This window comes from Acomys russatus, chromosome 13 (genome assembly GCF_903995435.1).
Source record: "Acomys russatus chromosome 13, mAcoRus1.1, whole genome shotgun sequence".
Classification (NCBI taxonomy): domain Eukaryota; kingdom Metazoa; phylum Chordata; class Mammalia; order Rodentia; family Muridae; genus Acomys; species Acomys russatus.
In genome coordinates, this window is record NC_067149.1 from 54,223,459 (window position 1) to 54,242,787 (window position 19,329).

Sequence of the window (19,329 nt, forward strand, 5' to 3'; positions counted from 1 at the left end):
TGCCCGTGCTGGTCTTGAACTTGGGTCCTCCGGTTTCAGTCTCCCAAGCAACTGAGAGAATACACACGTACCATCATGCCCAGTTCTCGCCCGCCCCCTTTTTTTTTTTGCTGGTTTTTCGAGACAGGGTTTTTCTGTGTAGCCTTGGTTGATCTGAAACTCACTCTGTAGACCAAGCTGGCCTTGACGAACTCAGAGATCCACCTGCCTCTGCCTCCCGAGTGCTGGGATTAAAGGCGTGCACCACCACACCCGGCTCAGTTCCCCTCTCTTTAAAGACAGAGTCAGAAAATAAAATAAAATAAAAATAGAGTCGGCCTATGTTGTCCAGGCTGTTCTCAAATGCCTAGGCCCTAGTGATCTTTTTGCTTCAGCCTCCTGATAAGACTGTAGGCACATACCTAGCTTTATGCTTTATAGTTACCCAGTCTGAGGAATTTTTTTATTGTCACAGAAAAATGACTAAGGCTTCCTGGGCAGGCCCTACCAGCCAAGGGGACAGTGGAAATGTGTTAGGATGTAGTAGCGGCCAGTACTCACTATGGAACACATGGAAGCTGGCCTTGTCCCCCACTCAGAGCAATGACTGGGTGAGACTTTGCTGGCATCTTCACTCACTGTCCGTCTGTGGCTAAACTTGGGCTTTGGTCTTAAAGGCTGTCTCTGACAGCTTATGTCGTGTACTTCTGAGAGGAAAAGACATTCATTCTAGGGCAGCTCTCCCAGGCCTCTCCCTGAGGTGACTTGACAGGCCATATCCTTAAGGCTGCTGAGATTAACAACTGTACCCAAAGTCCAAAGAGCTCCATCCGTTCCATGCCAGCAACATGTGTCCCTTTCCTGTATCCTTAATCTAAACAAATGACAGGCTCAGGAAACCACATCCTCAATGCATGAGGCAAGAGGCAGACAGAAGTGGAAAGGATGTCGTTAAGGATGACATCAATGGCCAGAGCGCAGGGCCAGGAGTTGTGCATATTCCAGTGGAAGGGGACTGCTGGTCACTTTGCCATTATCGCCCTGTTATTTTGTAGATGAGGATACTGAATGGGGCTCATGGAGGATTCAGGACACGGCCACGAGACAAAGATGGAGTAGAACTAAGCCCAAGGATTTCCACTAACTCCACTGTCCACCCGAGAGCTTAATAACTGTGGTCCCAGGAGTCTTGAAAGTAGGACAAAGTCAGCCAGGCAGTGGTGTCGCACACCTTTGATCCTAGCACTTGAGAGGCAGAGGCAGGCGGATCACTTTGAGTTCGAGTCCAGCCTGGTCTACAAAGCAAGTCCAGGATAGTCAAGGCTACACAGAGAACCTCTGTCTCGAAAAACCAAAAAAATAAAAAAGAAAGAAAGTAGGACAAAGTACTCAGACCAGTCTCTGGGAAGACGCAGGTACATGACAATGTGGGTAATTTCAGAGAGTTGTGGCTCCTCTTGATTCCTGAGGCCCACCAACTGGTGCCCTTGAATCTTAAATTACAAGCAAACGCATGCTTCCTTGAAGCAAGGATGGACGGTAGAGAGGTCCCAAGGAGTTGAACATTCCCCTACACACTCTAAATACAACACAGCTATTCTGTCCTCTGCTGTCACCTGGGATCCCGGTGTGTCGGAGGCAGACCAGAGAGGGGACATGGAGAAGAAGCAGGGATTTCGGGGTAGGGATGTTCCAAGGATGGAGCCAGCAAGCCAGCTGTCCTGGGGACAAGGAAGGAGGTGCTGAGCCATATCTATGGGGTGCGGAGGACAGCTGGGCTGAGGACAGGAAGAATGGAAGTGTAAAGACAGTGAGTGTGACTCCTTAGGGGGCAGAGAGGTCTGTGGTTCTACTGACCCAATCTGGACCTGTCAGATAAGCGGTGAGGGACCAGCCAGGCGGTGGTAGTGCATGCCATTAACCTCAGCAATCGGGAGGCAGAGAGAGGTGGATCTCTGTGAGTTGGAGGCCAGCCTGTTCTGTGGAGTGAGTTCCGGGACAGCCAAGGATACACAAAGAAACTCTGTCTCAAAAAAGCAAAAAAAAAAAAAAAAAAAAAAAAAAAAAAAAATCCCTGATAGAGAGCTAGCTCACTCCTCCTGCTCACCATAAGGCCCTGGGTCCAGAGTCCTGAAAGACTATCTTCCTGAGGTGACCTTACACAGAAGAAGATTTAGAGAGGAGATGGAACTGTCCATCTCAGAGAACACAGAGGGGACAGAAATGCTGTGCCTGGCTCCTCCTACACTAAAATCCCAGGTAGGGCCCAGCCGGAGAATGTCACCCATACACCACAAGCTAGGCCCCAACTGTCCTTAACAGCAAGAAGCACATAGGCTCAACACAGTGGAAGCCCCCAAGCCCACAGGGCTGCCTTTCCCAGATGGAAAAAGGGCTACAACTTCTGGGATGCCTCACTTCACCCCAAGTCCTGGGATTCTCCCTCTGCTAACAGTTCCCCTTACCTTGAGTTTGGCCTGGATCTCCCTAGCTTTCCGACGGGCAAGCACCTGGATGTGGCTGGAGACCTGTTACAGAAAGAGAGAATTCCTGTCCTCACTCCCTAGGCAGCTAATGCATGCATCCCCAACCCTTAGCCTTCCATGGTTTTCTGCCTCCACTTGTGAACGACTGACTATGTGAGGAGCTGATCAACGTGGGTCACTCACTCCTGCCAGTCCCAGGTCACCTTGAGTCTGGCAGTACTTCACGAGGGCGGTGTCAATGATTTGCTTGACCCCCAACCCAGCACCCTGGAGAGGGAGTTTGGCTCTCTAGTAAAGGGAAGGACTAGGGAACCCAGAGAAGCAGGTGCCGCTCCCACCCCCTTGGGGAGACCTCTCTGGACTCACCTGTTTCCTTGTGCGCGTCTTCCCTGTCCGGAGCTTGATGTAGCGTGCGATCAGCTCATTCCGACCTGCAGACAAACCACACAACCTCTCGGTGAGGAGAGCTGGACGGCAGCTCTGCCCACCTTGGGTGGGGACTTAGAATAAGAGCTTTGTTCCCTCCTGCCTGCCTCTGGGGAGCACAGGGATATTCCGGTAGTGGGAGGGGATTACATCTTTACTAGACAGACTGAGGACTTGGCCGTAGTAGAGTCAGGACACATGGGCCATTGCCACTCAGCCTGAGCTCCTCATCCCACAGTGGCTGTTCCAAGCCTTGGCCCCTCCGGGGGCTTTCTGTGCGGGAAGGACCTGACCCTTGCCCTGCGAGGGAGGACCTTAAAGATGGTTGGTGAGCAACAGGGGGCATGATGCGGGGACTCTACTAGCTGCCAGGGAGGAGGCCTGCCTCCTCATACAGAGAGAGCAGCTGGGAGAAACAGCTCAGTGGGAGAGGATTTGTATCAGGCAAATACCCTTTATAGCCAACATGCTAGGTTTTTCTACAGCGCTGGAAATGAAGCCTAGCCTTGTGCATGCTGGGTAAGCGCTCTATACCTACGCTACATCCTCAGCCCGTTTCTGCAGTTGTTATTTTGCTGCATGTGTGGTTTTTGGTTTTTGTGTGGAAAGATATTGCTATCTAGCCCTGGCTGGCTCGGGACATGTGTCCTTCCTTGTCCTTGATGCTCCTCCTCCCTCCATCCGCTCAACAGGACTCAGGACCCAGGTGAGGGGCACATATCCACACAACGGAGCAGGTGTGCTTGCACAGGAGGGGTGAGTTCAGGCTTGTGAGCAGGTGGGCCTCGGTGGGACCTTGGCCATTGGGGAGCATTAAGCCAAAGAACAAAGAGCATCAGTGATGGAGGGGGAAGGCTGAAATACTGGAAGCCATCGCCTCTCTGCTCTACACCAAGGCCAGAGGGCATGGCAGAGGCCCGCCCTGTCAGCTGAGGCTGGAGTGACTATGTGAGGGAGCGGGTTACAGGGGCAGGTAAGGCGAGCCGGCTGCCTGCCACCTGGGCTGTAACTAGAGAGCTTGGCCTGAGCCAGGCTGGCCCCCAAGCTGACCTTTCCCCACTGCCAAGTCCAAAATTAAGAGTCCTCAACGGCCGGAAAGATGTGCTGGCCTGAGAGTGCTGGCTTGTCTCTGTCCGAGGAAGGAAGGGGTAGAGAGCCGGGCTCCCGGGCACTCTGTGAGCCAGTGTGCACCTAAAACTGTGAGACACCTGAAAGATGTCTCCTCACAAAGCCCTCCAGGAAAACATATTCCAAAGGGGGTTTTGGCAGTCCGACCAACGTCCAACAGTCCTACTCGGTGTCAATTAACGGGGACTTTGCTGCAGCTATAAAATAAGGCCTAAGCCGGTGGCTGGTTACAGAAAAAGCACTACAGAATTGGGAGTTTAGGGAGCTGGCCTTGAACCTCCAGTGCTACCAAGGAGCTTTGGGACCACAGCCAGTCCACGGACCACAGCAAGTCCATGGACCACAGCAAGTCCACAGACCACAGCAAGTCCACGGACCTCCACTCAGTCACTTTTTCATCTAGTTCTATCGGGTTCTGCAAAGTCTCTCCTCTATATTTGGCCGCACCCATTTTTACTGACTCAAGATGCTAAGCTTAGTGCTCCCTTCGGCAGCACATATACTAAAATTGGAACGATACAGAGAAGATTAGCATGGCCCCTGAGCAAGGATGACACGCAAATTCGTGAAGCATTCCATATTAAAAAAAAAAAAAAAAAAAAAGCCAGACAGTGGTGGCGCACGCCTTTAATCCATCAACACTCAGGAGGCAGAGACAGTGGATCGCTGTGAGTTCGAGGCCAGCCTGGTCTACAAAGTGAGTCTAGGACAGGCAAGGCTACACAGAGAAGCTCTGTCTCAAAAAACAAACAAACAAACAAACAAAAAGATGCTAAGCTTAATTCTGGCTCAGTGAGAACTCTGGTCAGGCATGGTGGTCGATATGTCACCACAGCACTTAAGAGCCCGAGGCGGGAAGACTGATGCAAGTTTGAATCCAACCTGGGCTACAGAGTAAAATGTCTTTAAAAAAAAAAAAAAAAGGTAGGATGAGGGGCAGGAGAACTAGCTCAGTCAGTTTCCTCCTCAGGAAAGGAGAATACATTCTTAGACTAAAGAAGCGATCAGAGTTCAGAGGCCAAATCAAGGTGGAGATACAGTGCCAAGTCCCAGTGTGGGTGGTAGGGTAGCCGGAGCTAGGGAAGACAGGACGCTTAGTCTAGTTGACTATTGTGGGGAAACTCCATGACCAAAGCAACTTCGGAAGGAAAAGAATTTATTTGGCTTACACTTCCAGACCCCACTTCATCATCAAAGGGGAGTCATGACAGGAAGTTAAACAGGACAGGAACCTGGAGGCAGGAGCTGATGCAGAGGCCAGGGTGGGGTACTGCTTACTAGCCTGCTCAGCTCCCTTCCTTACAGAACCCAAGACCACCAACCCAGCTGCAACCTAACCCACAATGGGCCGGCCCTCACCTTCATCACTAGTTAAGAAAATGCCAAGCTGGGCGTTGGTGGGGCACGCCTTTAATCCCAGCACTTGGGAGGCAGAGGCAGGTAGATCTCTGTGAGTTTGAGGCCAGCCTGGTCTACAAAGAGAGTCCAGGAGAAACCCTGTCTCGAAAAAACAAAAAACAAAACAGAAAGGAAGGAAGGAAAAAAGGAAGGAAGGAAGGAAGAAAGAAAGAAAGAAAAAAAAATGCCCTACAGGCCCGCCTAAAGTCCATCTTAAGGAGACATTTCCTCAATTGAGGCTTCCTCCTCCTTGATAACTAGCTTGTGTCAAGTTCAGCACAGCAGGGGATGGTGGGAATCTTAGGGACCATCTGGGAAGTGGTCCTTGGGCCTCTGTCTGTTAGATTCACAGTACCCTAGAACAGAAGACTACACACATCCTTCAGTCTGCTCTCACTCCTGTCTGTACCTCCAAACCTGGGAATGGGGGTGCATGCCTGTGGCCCAGGACTTGGGAAGGTGACTCAGGGGGATCAGGAATTATAGGCCAGCCTGAGCTACATAGTGAGACCATGTTTCAAAACAAACACGTGACCATCTCTGCTCTCCAGCACTAGATGAATGAAATCAGTGCACAGATGAAGCAATGGCTAGACCTATCAGTTCCACTTTCAAAAGAGTCCCTGAATTAGGCTCCTCCCCACCTCAGATCTGTGGTCCCTGGGTTATAACCCACCTCCACCTGGTTCCTACTTCAGGCTATGCTCAGCCTAGCAGCTGACATGTGTACAAAAAGCCAAAAGGCACTGCCCTGGCTTTGCATCTTCCTCAGACGCCAGGGGCTGGACACCAGCTTAAGAAACACAAGAGAGGGGGCTAGATAGATGGCTCAGCGGTTAAGAGCACTGACTGCTCTGCTAGAGGTTATGAGTTCAATTCCCAGCAACCACATGGTGGCTCTCAACCGTCCACAGTGAGATATGATGCCCTCTTCTGGCCTGCAGGTGTACATGCAGGCCGAACACTGTATACATAATAAATAAATACATATTTTTAAAAAAAGAAAGAAAGAAAAAAAACACAAGAGACCTACACAGAGAAACCCTGGCTCGAAAACAAACAAACAAACAAAAACAAACAAAAAAGAAAGAAAGAAACACAAGAGACATAATTTCTTTGTTTCTTCTCTCTCCCTTTTTTTGTTTTGTTTTGTTTTGCTTTGCTTTGCTTTTTCGGGACAACGGTTTCTCTGTGTAACAGCTCTAACTGTCCTGGAACACCATCTGTCGTCCGGGGTGGCCGCGAACTCATGGAGATCTGCCTGACTCAGCCTCCCAGGTGATGGGATTAAAGGCATGCGCCACCACTGCCCAGCTCTCTCTTTTTCATGAGACAGGCTGTCCTGGACTCACTTTGTAGAGCAGGCTGGCCTTGAACTCGCACCAATCTGCCTGCCTATGTCTCCTGAGTGCTGGGATTACAGGCGAGGCAAGCGGAAGGGTGGAGAGAGCTGGGGACAGCAGCAGAGCTCTTACCTAGTGTAGTACACAAGGAACCAGCAAACAAACACACACACACACACAGACACACTATAAGGTTAAGTCCCCCCAATGGCCTAGAAGCACCCAAAGGATCTGTCCACCAGCTCAGTGACTTCTCTGGATGCCATGTATCCATCACTCTGAGCCACTTCTTGGAATGTTCTGGTTCACTTGCCCACTAAGCTTTGTGCTTGCTGTCCTTCCACCAGGAAACCTCACCTTCCTCATGTTCCTGGCTGTCTGGAATGGCCTTGTGGCCTAGGTAGCGATCCATGCTGCCATGGTCTTGTGACATCTTCCCTGACCATGATGTGAGGAGCAAGAATCACCCTCTCCGCCAGCACACTTACTGTCATCCTCGCTTTCCTCCCTGCACCACGTGATCTACTGATACTCTGAGAACTGTCTTTTCTCAAAAGAGCACACCCTGAGGATGGGGTGCTTGCTATTTGTCTAGATCAGATACTTAGGAAACTCCCTAAAGGGTTGAAGAGATGGTTCGGTGGATAAAACATTTGTGTGAGAGGATTGGAGATCAGGTCCCTAGAACCATGTAACTTCCAGGCAAGCTTGGCAGCTTACAAGGTGGAGACAGGGCACCCCTGAAGCAAGCTGGATAGCAGTGACTCAGTGAACAAGGTAGAGTGATCAGTGAAGACTCCCAATACCAACACACAGAGAGACAGACAGACAGACAGACATGCATACCGTACATACATAAAAAGACAAAAATGCCTGTACATTGTAGGCTCTCAATAAATATCTTTCAGCTTAAAAAACAATAAGGGGTCAGGCGTGGTGGCGCACACGTTTAATCTCAGCACTCGGGAGGCAGAGGTAGGTGGATCGCTGTGAGTTCCAAGCCAGCCTGGTCCACAAAGCGAATCCAGGGCAGCCAAGGCTACACAGAGAAACCCTGTCTTGAAAAACCAAAAAAAAAAAAAAAAAAAAAAAGAAATGATCGTCAATCGTCAATAAGGCAACTGAACCGGTTTAGCCTTCAGAGACAAACAGGGGAGCTACATGAATTTAGGCAATGCCTTCCAATTAGTCTGAACTCCCAAGATGCATTTCGTCTTACACTCAATTGAGCTTTTTCTATACATAAGCCATGAGGCATTTAAAGGCATTTAAAACACACAAGACTCTCTTTGGGAAAAAGAATGAGAAGGTGAAAAATATAAACACAAAATTAGGTTTGAAAACTATTGGCTAGGGGTGTGGCTCAGTGTTAGAGCACTTGCCTAGCAGGCATAGGCCCAAATTCCTCTGTCAACACTGAGAAAAACAACTGATCTCTTACACAGTGATGGACGCTTGCTACTGTGATGGTGGCGATGGCTTTACAGGTAGCCACATCTGCCAAACTTATCACCATGTCTGCCTTAAGTATGCGTCATTGACATCGTAGTAAGCTGCCTTAACGATTAAGTTTAGGGACCAAGGAGATGCCATGCAAGAAAGCCTGATGACCTGAGTTTGATTCTCAGAACCCAAGATGGAAGGACTCTCAAAAATTGTCCTCTGGAAAAAAAAAAAAATTGTCCTCTGGGCCAGGTGATAGTGGTGCACGCCTTTAATCCTAGCACTTGAGAGGCAGAGGCAGGCAGACCTCTGGGGTTCAAGGCCAGCCTGGTCTAGATCACACAGGAAGCACTGTGTTCAACCCCACGCCGGCATTGCATAAATCAGCTGCAGTGGAACGTGGCTAGAATTCTAACACTTTGGAGGTGGAGGCAGCAGTGGGATCGGAAGTTGAAGGTTCTCAGGATCTCCAGATGGCTAGGCAGGTAACCATGTGCCTTGTAGTCTAACAACAAGAGAGGAGTCGCTGGATGGAAGCCTCGTAAAGGTGGAAGGGAAAACCCAACTCACTTACTTGTGTCTGACTTCCACATGCATGTTGTAGCATGTGTGCCTAGGTACACACACATCAACCAACAATCAATCAATTACACAGTTAACTAAAGTGGCTCAGCAGGTAAAGGTGCTAGCTATGAAGACAGAAGACCTGAATTTGATTCCCAAAACCCACTGGTGGAGAAAGAGTTGTCCTTTGTCCTCAATATGCACACTGTGGCATGTCCATACCCACCCACATACATCCACACAAATAAATAAATGTAATTTAATTAAAAAATAAATTAAATGCCTTTTCCATTGTAGTTCAAACTTCCTTTGAGAAGAATTCAAAGTCATCCTCAAGTAGCCTAGTCTACAAAGTGAATCCAGGACACCCAAGGCTACACAGAGAAACCCTGTCTCAAACAAACAAACAAACAAACAAACAAAAAACCCAAACCTAACAAACAAAAATACCCTAACCGGGCAGTGATGGCACATGCCATTAGTCCCAGAACCTGGGGGCAGAGGCTATACAAGAAAAAACAACAACCTTGTCTCAAAAAACAAACAAACAAAACAAAATACAAAAGGAAGAAAAACAAGGAAACAAGACCCTAATTCAATAACCTGGAAAAAAAAAAAAGACTCAGCAATTTTGAGGTCCACACCTTGCTGTGAAATGGGTCTGGAAAACTCCTTCCTACCCAGTGGCAACTATGAACCGCTGGCCACCACCTCCATGTTCCCTGGCCTCCAGCAGTTGAAATTCTTCCATCTCTCCTGTGAGCTGCCATTTTAAATTCCATAGCTAAGAGTTCATCACACAGCGTCCAGCCCTCTGTTTGCTCTTTTGGCTCCGCGTGCTGCCCACAACTTTGCCTTCTTCTATCTCCCTGCTGTTTGTCCTCTGGCCATCACTCCATCAGCCTCCTACCACAGGGGATGCTGCGGGGGCGGGGGTGGGGTGGGTGAATGCCCCAGTGTGGAAGTGGAGTTTCTGAGAGTGTTTGGAGCCAAGAGGAACAAGCAGTTCCCTTCCTGTCACATGGGAAAGGTCACTGCAGCCACACACTGCCTCCAGGCCAGTTCTTATAAAATTCAAACCAATATACACAGCGCAATCATTAGCTGTGTCTTCCCTTTGACTCCAGGGTTATCAGTAGTAACCAGATGCCTGGCCATATCAGTAAAAGGATTTATACAAATACAAATGTGGGAGTCACAGCTGTATTTGCACCCCCACGTTATAGCCTCTTGTAGCTCTACGCAGCTGGTGCCGTAACATCCATGCTACAGATGGGAAGGCTTTAAGTTATTCAAGATCACTGCCCGACAAGTGGATGACTTTCAGATTTATACAGACTGGCCTCGACCCTCTTTCCTGTCTCCTTCCTTGTTTGTTTAAAGGGTTATTTATTTATAGATTTATTTAGGGGCAGAGAGATGGTCAGCTGGGTAAAGCTACTTGTGACCAAGCCTGACAGCCTGAGTTCAAGGCCCAGGACCCACATGGTAAGAGAGAACTGACTCCCAAAAGCTGTTCTCTAACCTCCACTCATGCACTACAGCACATGCATGCACACAAACAGTAAATGTTTGAGATTTATTTATGTGTGTGTGTGTGTGTATGTGTGTGTGTGTGTGTTTTGTGTGTGCAGGATGCATGCAGAGGCCAGAAGAGAGTGTCTGTATCCTTCCATCTTGTTCTCCACCCATTCCTTTGAGGCAGAGTCTCTCCCTGAACACAGTGCTTATGCTTTCTTGGCTGCGCTGGAAATCAAGGAGCCCCGCCCCCCCCAAAGAACCTTGCCTCTGCTCACCCCTTCAGAGCCAGTTCTACAGACATATGTGGAACCTATTGTAGGAATGTTGGGATCCAAACTCCGGTCCTCAGACTGTGGAGCAAGCGCTCTTAACTGTTGAGCCCACTCAGCCCTTTGTCTTGTGTCTTTTGTTGTTCGTTTTGTGTATTTTGAGGCAGGATCTTACTATATAGGGTGGCAGGCCGGGAGTTCACTACATAATCTATGTAGTCTATATAAACAGGCTAGTCTCAGAGCTCATAGCGATCCCCCTGCTTCTGCCTTCTGAGTGCTGGGATTAAAGGCATGAGCCACCACGCCTGGCAAGGAGGCCACTCCTTAACAAACATACTATAACTGTGACTGAGCACAACCATGTCTCTTAGAAGCAGGGGCGCACCCTGCTGGTCCAAAGAAGAGACTGAAGCCCAGGATGGAGAGAAATGCTTCAGTCACAGCCATGTGGCTTGTTCGAGAAAAATGTTCTCTAGGGCTGTGACTATTCATCACAGTGACACAACGGCTAGCTTTCCTTGTGGAAGCCCTCTCCTGAGTGGATTTGCTCAGTGAGGATCCGTTCTGTTGCCCCACTTTTGGTGGGTCATCCTGATTTCCTGAGTGTCAACACAAAGCAAGACCTTGGCTTCCCCAAGACCTAAGGATGGACCACAGCCTTAACCCTCGCAGACAGTGGTATCTGGAGCTCACTCAGGGAAACACTCCACGGATGATGAAGAGTGGGGAGTCAGGGAGATGGTAGGAATGTTGTCTTGGAGAGAGCGTTCCTACCATGCGTCAAGTTCATAAAAAAGGAGCCTTGGTGGGAAGAAGCCTTCACAAACAGCAGGAGTGGTGGAGCACACCGATGATCTCATCACTGAGGCAGGAGGATTTTTAGTGGGAAGCCAGTCTGGACTATAGACTGAGTTCAAGACTAGCTTGGGCTATATAGTGGTATGTCTCAAAATGCAAAAAAGGGAGCTGGGTGGTGGTAGTGCATGCCTTTAATCCCAGCACTCGGGAGGCAGATAGCTGTGAGTTTAAGACCAGCCTGGTCTGCAGAGCAAGTCCAGGACAGCCAAGGCTACACAGAGAAAGCCTGTCTTGAAAACAAACAACAACAACAACAAAGTAAAAAGGGAGGAAGTGGACATGGAAGGAAGGAGACAGATGTCCCTGTACCAACCGTGCCACCAGCTGTGTAGCTGCAGGCCTCACCCCTCAGCAGTTGAGCTCACAAGCCATGGGAACAGGAGCCTACCCTGGCCTTCACAGGAGATCCTGAGCAGCTGGACATTGCAATGTGGCAGGTGGTCTTGGCCCACCCCCAGAGAGGACCTGGGAGGGGCTGGAAAGGGCATCCCCACCAGACAAGTGGTAGACCCATCTGTCAGAGAACATGTGTCCAACAGCTAGCACGCACAGCTCCGACCCACGGCCCACCGTGAGAAGGGCTGCCAAAAGAGAAGGGAATGTCTTGGCCGGACCATGGGCTGAGGGCGGGAGCTGCCTCTAAGGAGGATCCACCATGGTCTTTTCTTTTTATTTATTTTATTTATTTATTTTTGGTTTTTTGAGATAGAGTTTCTCTGTATAGCCTTGGCTGTCCTGGACTCACTTTGTAGACCAGGCTGGCCTAGAACTCACAGCGATCCACCTGCCTCTGCCTCCCAGGTGCTAGGATTAAAGGCGTGCGCCGCCGCCGCCACCACTGCCACCACCACCGCCGCTGCCTGGCCACCATGACCTTCTCATGACCCTTCTACTTCCTACAAACCCACCAGCCAGCCTAGGCCTAGCCCTAAACACAACTCCACTTAGACTTGCTGTCCCACCTGCAAAATCCCACCTGGACCAGTCACTTCTGCATCTCATTTCCTGAGGCAGAGCAGTCTCCCACCACAACAGCCCTCCCACTACACCATAAAAAAGCATCATCATCAAGGAAGTAAAAGACTAGCTGCTTAGCGGGAGACCAGGGCAGCCGGCCATCTTCCTCAGACTGTCAGGCCCTGCTCTAAGTAACACTGCTCTTTAAAAAAGAAGAAGAAGAAGAAGAAGAAGAAGAAGAAGAAGAGAAGAAAAGAGAAGAAGAGAAGAAGAAGAAGAAAAGAAGAAGAAGAAGAAAGAAGAAAAGAAGAGAAGAAGAAGAAGAAGAAGAAGAAGAAGAAGAAGAAGAAGAAGAAGAAGAAGAAGAAGAAGAAGAAGAAGAAGAAAAAGAAAAAGCCCCATTATATATAGTGAGTGCAATGAGTTTTACAAACTGAAATGGGCTGAGAATCTGATGAGCCCACCTTAGGTCTCTCCAGAGAGCCAGTCCTTTCTCTGCGCTCTGTGTCCCTCTTGTAGGCTGGGCTCCAGGAAGGAGGACCTATGCCCTAACCTGGATGGCAGAAGAGCCTCCCTGTTCAAGATCCAGTGATGGCAGACGCCGGGGAGAGGAACTTGTTTGTGAAGAGGTGACCATAGCAATGGGACTTTGAGCTACTACCCCTGTCATCCTTGAATGGGCTCCAAGACTTCTGGGGACATTTTTTGTTGGCTGGCACCCCTAAGAGTTTGCCCTGAGCATGCAGACCCATCCTCCCACCTCCACCCGCAGCAGATGGCCCGGGCCTTCATATTTCTTGGATGAGCTCTGTGCCCCAGTCCCCACTAAACACAGATCCTTGAGAGAAAAGACTTTTGTTCTCAGGTCTAGGCCTTCTCTGCACTGTACCTCTGGTAACTCTGTGTGGGTCACAGTCACCTCAGAGAGCATGTGAAAAGGTATTCAGCATCCTGAGCATCACTGTCACAGAGACACCTCACACCTACTCGCATGGCTACAGACAGAAACAGGAAGAATAACAAGGCCGGCAAGCATGTGGAAGAACTGGAACCTTCTGCCTCACTGGGTGGGGGTGGGTATAATAAGTGGGACATTCACTATGGGAAAACAGGTTAGTATTGATTGCCAATTTCATCTAGAGTCACTAGGAGAGGCACCCACTTAGACACACCCATGAGGGATCACTTAGATTAGGTTAGGCTCAGGGCTTGCCTGGGGGACTTATCATGACTATATTGCGTTGGGAAGAAGCCTCCTGAAAGAAAGCAACACCATTCTTGGAGTCGCTTGCATAAAAAGGAGTGAAGGGAAGCTAAGCACAGGAACTCACTCTTGGAGCTGGAGAGATAGTGGATGAGGGTGGTGCTGCCAAGACTGACACCCTGAGCTCGATTCCTGGGGCTCACGTGGTACCGGAAGAGAACCAGCAACTATGGGAGCTGAAGGCTGTCCTCTGACCTCCATGTGAGTGCCATGACGTGTGCTCACCCTGCCACACACACACACACACACACACACACACACACACACACACAGATACACAGAAAACACCCATATACGCAGAATAAATAAGAGGCATGCGGATCTCTGTGAGTTCGAGGCCAGCCTGGTCTACAAAGTGAGACTAGGATAGCCAAGGCTACACAGAGAAACCCTGTAAAGAAAGAAAGACAGACAAAAAATAATTTTTTAATTTGAAAAGTCATCATTCTCTATCTATTGGTTGTAGATGTGACGTCATCAGCCGCCTCAAGCTCCTGCTGTCATGATTTGCCCCCACAGTGGGCTGTAACTTTGAACTTTCAGCCCAAATAAACTGGCTCGTGTGCTTCTGTCATAGTATTGAGTCACAGCAACAGGAAAAGAAGAAAAATAATAGCAAACATTGTTGTTTATTTGTTTGTTTGTTTTGAGAAACGTTCTCATTGTGTAGCCTTGGCTATTCTGGAACTCCATACTTACACCAGGACGACCTCAAACACACAGAGATCTGCCTGCCTCCGCGGCGTCTGGAGTGCTGGGACTAAATGTGCGCGCCATCACGCCCAGTTAAACATTGTTTTTAAAGTTAAACATAAAATCACCATAGGAGCCAGCAGTTCCTTCCACTCCTAGACTCCCAAAGGAATTGCAGAGAAGGGCTCAGACACTGACAACTAATGTTACTAGCAATGTCATAACAGCCAAAGGGCACAAACAACAGCCCAGTGGGAGGTCTTGTGTTTCCTACAGATGAAACCCTGGCTTCTACCTACCATACAAAGTAAAACAAAACCAAACCTTCACAAACAAAAAAGTAAACTTTTCAGGATTATACTTTTCTGAGGCACCTAGAGCAGGCCAATCCACAGAGATAGAAAGTAGGAGAGATGTTGTCACAGACTGGGGTCCAAAGAACGAGCAGTTATTGTTGGGATGGGTACCATTTCTATTCGGGGGGTGGGGGTGGGGGTTCTGAAAAGTTCTAGAAATAAATAGTGATTGTGGCTGCACAGAGACACGAATGTTATCAATATGGGGTGGGGACTCGCTGTCTGCCCAGTATACAAGGCTCTGGGTTCCATCCTCAGCACCACGGAAAAGTAATTTAGGGCCTAGTGAGACAAATACCTTGGTGGGTAACGGTGTCTGCGTCTGGCCTGATGATCTGAGCTTGATCCCCGGGATCCACTTGGTAATAGAAAGACAGGACCAACTCCTGAAAGCTGTTTCCTGACCTTCATCCACATACCATGGCAAATGAGCACCTACACATATACACGCACAAGCACACAAAGTAAATCTATGAAGTGTAATTTAAAATAAGAATGTGTGTGTGTGTGTGTGTGTACATCCAAAGGCCGAGGAGAGACAGGAATGCCAGACGTCCCGCTCTCTCAACCTCCACCTTACTCCCATGAGGCAGAGTCTCCCAATGAACATGGAATTAAGCTGGCAAGCTCCAGCAATCCTACCTCTGCTCGCCAGGCACTTGTGGCCATGTCTGGCTTTTTACAAAGATGCTTGGAATTGGAACTCAGGCCTGCCCACGGAGCCAGCCCCCCAAATAATGATTTTTTTAAAAAAGAAATAAAATGTGTGAATATATTTAACACCACTGAGCACTGTCCATACAGTCAATCCCTTAGCATCAGAGCTAGTCATACATATTCTACAAAGGAGAAAAGCAATGATCAGCAAGGCTAAGTCTTGCTCCAGACCAAGCCTGCCGTCAAGGCAGCTTGAGTAGAGAGGCGGTGTCCTAAGAGGGCCACGTCAGAGAGGAAAGCACAAAGGATGACAAAGCAAAGAGCAAAAGCCCAAGCATCCAGCTGTATGGCTTTGTTTTGTGTTTGTTTGTCAAAGTGACACAGCTAGGGGTCATCTGGGAAAATGGAACTGCAGCTGGGAAAGAGATGCCCCCATCAGACTGGCCTGTGGGGTGGGAGTTGGGGGGGGGGGATGATGCCACCCATGGGAAGTGTCCTTGGGTGTATAAAAAAGCAGGATGAGCCGGGCGGTGGTGGTGCTCACCACCAGCACTCAGGAGGCAGAGGCCGGTAGACCGCTGTGAGTTTGAGGCCAACCTGGTCTACAAAGTGAGGCCTGATGAGGACCTGGCGTTTGCCTCTCTTCTCGGCATTGTTGATGCTCTTGAGAGCATCTGCCAGACATTCATGGGCACCATGGTGACGGTGCGGAAAGATGGCGGAAAGAGCAAATAAATCCTTTTACTGAGTTTTTTTTTTTTTTTGCCTCGGCAATGGAAAGCAAACTAGGACACCAAGGAACATTGGCTGCCATGGCACTAAGACAACAGGAGGCTCAGGCCAGGCTCCCTGCTTCTGCCCTATCCCCTCACTGAAAAGTCTCAACAAGGCTCCAGCCTTGGGATGCCAAGGTCTAGCCTGATCTTCCCCCTTTAACACGTGCGCTACTTATCTCTAACCCTTTCCTGACAGTGTCTTGTCTGGGTGCTCTCCTTGGCTCCCTCAAAGCCATCACGTCAAATCCTACGTGTGAGCTGGTGCAGTGCTCTCTGGTTCCTTCGCCTGGAGCACAGTGGCCGCCCTCCCAACCCCCACCCTATCAGGCTCCACTTCCTTCCAGAAAGGTCCAAGACAACCCAGCCCTCTGGTTTCCTGGCTACACCCTACATGCCTGTCTGGGTGGTTCACGTACAAAAGGTATTTCTCCTGCCTTGCTCATTACCCGTGGAGTCATCAAGAACAGAACCCCCCCCCCAAAAAAAAGAACAGAACCCCTATTCCAGCAGGGATCAAGGAGAGGCGGACGCTTCCTAAGACTAACATAATGGCAGGCCAGGGTCACAGCAAAGAAACCAAGAGACAGGGAATGAAATCGGGGGGCAGAAAGCAAGGCTGTACGAGAGCGGCCTCCAGGTAGGTGAAGGCTGGGACCAGAAAGAACAGATGCAGAGGATTATGGGGTCAGCCTGGGTGGTAGGGGAGGAGGGCGATGGCCACTCAGTGCAGCTGCTAAGAAGAGGCAGAGGGGAAAGGACAGATGCAGACAAGAGCGAAGGAGGTAACTGTCCTCCCTATCACTGCTCCTGGGGACCTGTGGCCAGGCTAGCCAGGGGGGTCAGAATGGGTACGCACAATACAAGAGTAAGAGTCACACAATGACAGGGCAAAAGTGAGCAGGTTAGCACCACACAGGCAAGGGAGCAGGTCCGGGAGGGAGGAGAGGTGTTCAAGTGGGAGTGGGGGTGGAGGGGGGTGGCAAAGCCAAGAAGTATGGGTGCTTCGGCTCAAAAGCTAACAGGTGTTAATCTGGGTTGTGGCTCTGCATGTCATCTGTATGTCTGCCTGGCTCTGGTCACAAGCTTCTGCTCTGGTGTACCATGGCCTGAGCTGGTCACAGGCCTAATCCCTGTAGTCAAAACACTAAGGCCAAAGCCCCAAGTCTAGGACCTGCTGTCAGCTGACTATGGGCCTCACTGGCTGGTCCACTTGGGACACGATTGCTCCACACAGGAAGTGTAAAGACGGGGCTCTGGGCTTGGGGTTGGGGTTGGGGTGGGGGTTGAAGATGGTTGCTGGCAGCTGAAGCCGAGCTGACTAGGGGTGAGGATAGGGCACAGCAGGTCCCTAGGGAAGATGAGAGGACCGGAGGAGCACAGCCAGAACAGAGCATGAGGAGGTCTGAGTCAGCCTCCCTGGGGGCCTGCCCCACGCACTGCTGTGAGCTCAGAGCTATCTATACCTCCCAGCTGTGCTGGCTGCCCCCAAGGTGGTAAGAAGAGACCTGGATAAGCCAGTGTCTGGCTCACAGTGAGCTGGCCCTTCAGGCAAGCCAGGTGAGTCATCAGATGGAGCAGGACGCTCCTGTCCCCCTGCCCAGAGACTGACCCACCTGACCCAAGGCCAGGCCCAGGCAGAGCCAGGAGGGACAGTTAAGGAGTTTAGAGTGAGGGGGAGGAGGGAGACTGCTAGGCCTGCTCTGCTCACTACCTGAAGGACTTTAATGCAATGTAATGTAGGGGAAGAAATAGCCACGCACAGTCACTGAGCACATCTAAGCATCGGCCCAAGTGTCCACTGATGGATGTCCAGTACCTATGTATGGCGGAAGGAGATTCTGACATACACTATCACGTGAACATGACACCTAGTGAATCACACACACACACACACACACACACACACACACACACACACACACACATTATCCCACATAAATGAGGGACCTGCGATGGTGACATCCACAGAGAAAGAAAAGCGGCAGCTGCCTGAGGAGGTATCTGCAGGGCATGGTGGTGCTCACCTTAATGCCATCACTCAGGAGGCAAAGACAGGCAGGTAGATCCCCGTGAGTTCAAGGTCAGCCTGACCTACACAATAAGTTCCAAGCCAACCAGCATGACATATATGAGACTCTGTCAGAGGGAGACAGAGACAGGGTCAGGAAGAGAGGAAGGAAAAGAAAGAGAATAAAGGACCACTGTTTAAGGGGTACAAAATTCTACTTTGGGATGACAAAGTTTCTGCACGGGAAGGGTGCAGTGGCTCTAACAATAGTGTGAATTACAGAATGTCACTAAACCTAAAGCAGGCAGCCAAAGACTCTGGACAACAGCTAGTCAAATACTTTTCTAGTGTGTTTTATTCATTTTTTACTTAAGCACCTTGGGGGGAAAGTGTGTGTGTGTGTGTGTTGCATACTGGTGCCTGTGGAGGCCAGAAAATGGCTTCAAATACCCTGGGACTAAAATTACAGGCAGTTGTGAACTGCTTGGTATGGGTGCTGGGAACTGAACTCAGATCTTCTGAAAGCAAGAGCTCTTAATGCTGAGCCATCTTCCAGCCTCTTGCTCATTCCTTGTGTGGCCTAGGCTGGCCTCAAACTCCTTATGTAACACAGGCTGGCCTCAGACTTTCTGATTTTCCTGGTATGGGTTACTGTGCCAGCTAGTTGTTATATCAACTTAACACACGCTAGAGTCAACTGAGAGGAGGGAACCTCAATTAAGAAAATGTCTCCATAAGATAGGGCTAGAGGCAGGCAAGCCTGTGGGTGTAGCTTGTCTTTGCTACTTTGTGGTTTCCTCTTTCCCCCACCCTGTATCCCCCGAGTTTTACCCCCTATCACTAGATAGGACAGAAAGAAGGATAAAGGGGGAGAAAGAGAGAGAGAGAAAGAGAGAGAGATCTGAATCTAATTTCTTTCTTCTTGAGCACGACCACTAACAAGCCGCAACCAACCCCCCTAAATGGACCACCAACCACCAACCAGCCTCTTGGAACACAAACATTTATATTCCCTCTCTGAAAAGTTCCCAGAATTCCCAATGTCCCACAATTGCAGAAACTATCCACACTAGGCAAAACCACGCCTCTGCAAGAGCATGAGGCAAATCATAGTCAGCTGTTATGGATAATCCAAAGCAGCCCCACATCCCCACACCTGGGATTAAATAAAAACATATTCTTATATTCCTGTGTTTTTTT

General features: G+C 49.5%; 1 protein-coding gene and 1 non-coding gene across 2 annotated transcripts in view; one reads left to right on the plus strand and one right to left on the minus strand.

Annotated features, from left to right (window-relative positions):
• Positions 1 to 19,329, minus strand: part of Tead4 (TEA domain transcription factor 4) — a 76,454-nt gene that overhangs the window by 20,122 nt on the left and 37,003 nt on the right. Inside the window, exons 3-4 of the mRNA XM_051155660.1 lie at positions 2,832 to 2,896; positions 2,445 to 2,507 (exon numbers count right to left, since the gene is read on the minus strand). Of these exons, the coding sequence (XP_051011617.1) occupies positions 2,445 to 2,507; positions 2,832 to 2,896 (128 nt within the window). The remainder of the gene's footprint in view (positions 1 to 2,444; positions 2,508 to 2,831; positions 2,897 to 19,329) is intronic.
• Positions 4,498 to 4,604, plus strand: LOC127197817 (U6 spliceosomal RNA). Its single transcript, XR_007831773.1, has one exon. It is a non-coding gene; the product is annotated as a U6 spliceosomal RNA (small nuclear RNA).